Raw genomic sequence first — 2,255 nt, 5'->3', positions numbered from 1 at the left:
CCTGAGTTGTTAATTTTAGCCACTCTGACCGGTGTGAGGTGGTATCTCAATGTGGTTTTGATTTGTATTTCCTTGGTGATGACTGATGTTGAGCATCTTTTCATGTGTCTGTTGGCCATCTGGATGTCTTCTTTGGAAGACATGTCTTCTGCCCATTTCTTCACTGGATTATTTGTTTTTCGGGTGTTGAGTTTGGTAAGTTCTTTGTAGATTTTGTATACTAACCCTTTAACCGATATGTCATTTACAAATATCTTCTCCCGTTCTGTTAGTTGCCTTTTAGTTTTCTTGATTGTTTCCTTTGCAGTGCTTTGTATTTTGATGAGGTCTCCCAATAGTTCATTTTTTGCTTTTAATTCCCTTGCCTTTGGAGATGTGTCAAGCAAGAAATTGCTGCAGCTGAGGTCAAAGAGGTTGTTGCCTGTTTCCTCCTTTAAGGTTTTGATGGTTTCCTGTCTCACATGTAGGTCTTTCATTCATTTTGAGTTTATTTTTGAGTTCATTCATTTTGAGTGTATGGTGTGAGAAAGGGGTCCAGTTTCATTCTTCTGCATTTTGCTGTCCAGTTCTCCCAGCACGATCTGCTAAAGAAACTGTCTTTTTTCCAGTGGATACTCTTTCCTGCTTTGTCAAAGATTAGCTGGCCCTACATGTGTGGGTCCAATTTCAGGTTCTCTATTCTATTCCATTGGTCTATGTGTCTGTTCTTGTGCCAATACCATTCTGTCTTGATGATTACAGCCTTGTAGTAAAGGCTAAAGTCCGGGATTGTGATGCCTCCCGCTTTGGTTTTCTTTTTCTACATACCTTTGGCTATTTGGGGTCTTTTGTGGTTCCATAGAAATTTTAGGATTGTTTGTTCTAGCTTCGAGAAGAATGCTAGTGCAATTTTGATTGGGATTGACCGGGGAACAAGGTCATGGAAAGAGGAGGATTTGGTGTGGTGCTATCGTTTCTACAGTCTGGGGTCTCTGCGCCTTTCACAGAACTTCCAACAGTGTTATGTTGGGACAGAGCATCCAGAAGTTCACAACCTCTGTGGTCCATAGGAGCCACCATGAGGAGGGCCCAGGGAAGAATTTGCCATTTTCAGTGGAAAACAAGTGGCGGTTACTAATTATGATGACTATGTACTTTGGATCTGGATTTGCTGCACCTTTTTTTTTTTTATAGTAAGGCACCAACTGCTGAAGAAATAAGGATGTTTTAATTAATCCATTAAACAGATGTGAAAAGGAGCATTTTAAGAGGTGCAGTCTCTTTGAAAAATGGATCAAAGTCTTGAATTCCTCATACTCAATATGTTTGTAAATAAACTTACGACATGAAAAAAAAATGGGAAAATATTCTCTGGTCATGGACTGGAAGAATAATGTCAATACTATCCAAAGCAATTTACACATTCAATGCAATTGTTTTTGTTTTTTTTTTTTAAAGAATTACTGGAATTTTGGGATAGTTCAGAAGCATTTTTTGATGTTAAACCCTAAGACTTTATGATTGTAAGAATTTTGTCTGCATGATTTACCTTCAAAAGGTGCATCTCATCTGAAAAACACTTCAAAGTCACTAAAGAGGTGCTCCTACACATTCTTTTTTAAAAAAATTGTTTTTAACGTTTATTTATTATTATTGAGAGACAGAGAGACACAGAGTGTGCGCAGGGGCGGGTAGAAAGAGGGGGAGAACAGAATCTGAAGTAGGCTCCAGGCTCTGAGCTGTCAGCACAGAGCCCGACTCGGGGCTCAAACTCACAAACTGCGAGATCACGACCTGAGCCGAAGTCGCCTAACCAACTGAGCCACCCAGGCACCCTGCTCCTACACATTCTTATGTTCCAGTAGCAAGGCCAGTGTTCTGACTTAATGAATCCCTTCCTGGTTTTGGTTGAATTGAAAATTTTTATTTATTTTATTTGGATTTAAAATAACAGTTTTCAAGTAACAGTCCATACCAACCTGGAAGTACATAAGACATTGTGGAAGCTACAAGGTCAAGGAAACCTTTAAGGGAATCAATTTCCTGATCCTCAGTCTCCACATTGCCTCTTTCCTAAAACGAATCTCCCAGAGAGAATGGCTGTGGTAAGCCAGTTATCCTTCTTCACTGCTCTTCACGATCACTCTCCTTTATTCTATAAAGAAAAGCATGCGTCTGACCCATCTCTAATCTTATTGTACTGCAGAACAGTGATATTTGAGACTGCCTGGCTCCTGAGGAAGGCTTCTGTAAGAGAGAAGCAGAGCAGACTTTGA

The 2,255-nt window shown here is 39.9% G+C and overlaps 1 protein-coding gene across 1 annotated transcript; it reads left to right on the top strand.

The window, feature by feature from the left end:
- The first annotated feature begins 957 nt into the window (after positions 1-957).
- LOC131492911 (cytochrome c oxidase subunit 7C, mitochondrial-like) lies at positions 958-1,336 on the top strand. Its single transcript, XM_058696835.1, has one exon. It carries the CDS (start codon positions 1,003-1,005, stop codon positions 1,171-1,173), a length of 171 nt encoding a protein of 56 aa, XP_058552818.1. The 5' UTR covers positions 958-1,002; the 3' UTR covers positions 1,174-1,336.
- The last annotated feature ends 919 nt before the right edge of the window (positions 1,337-2,255 follow it).

Source organism: Neofelis nebulosa, chromosome 2, assembly GCF_028018385.1.
Source record: "Neofelis nebulosa isolate mNeoNeb1 chromosome 2, mNeoNeb1.pri, whole genome shotgun sequence".
Taxonomy (NCBI): Eukaryota; Metazoa; Chordata; class Mammalia; order Carnivora; family Felidae; genus Neofelis; species Neofelis nebulosa.
The sequence above is the reverse complement of the archived record's forward strand: the minus strand, read 5'-3'. Positions and strand labels throughout refer to the sequence as shown.

Excerpts from the sequence above, each read along its gene's own strand:
- LOC131492911 (XM_058696835.1), top strand. The coding sequence starts at position 1,003 with ATGTTGGGACAGAGCATCCAGAAGTTCACAACCTCTGTGGTCCATAGG.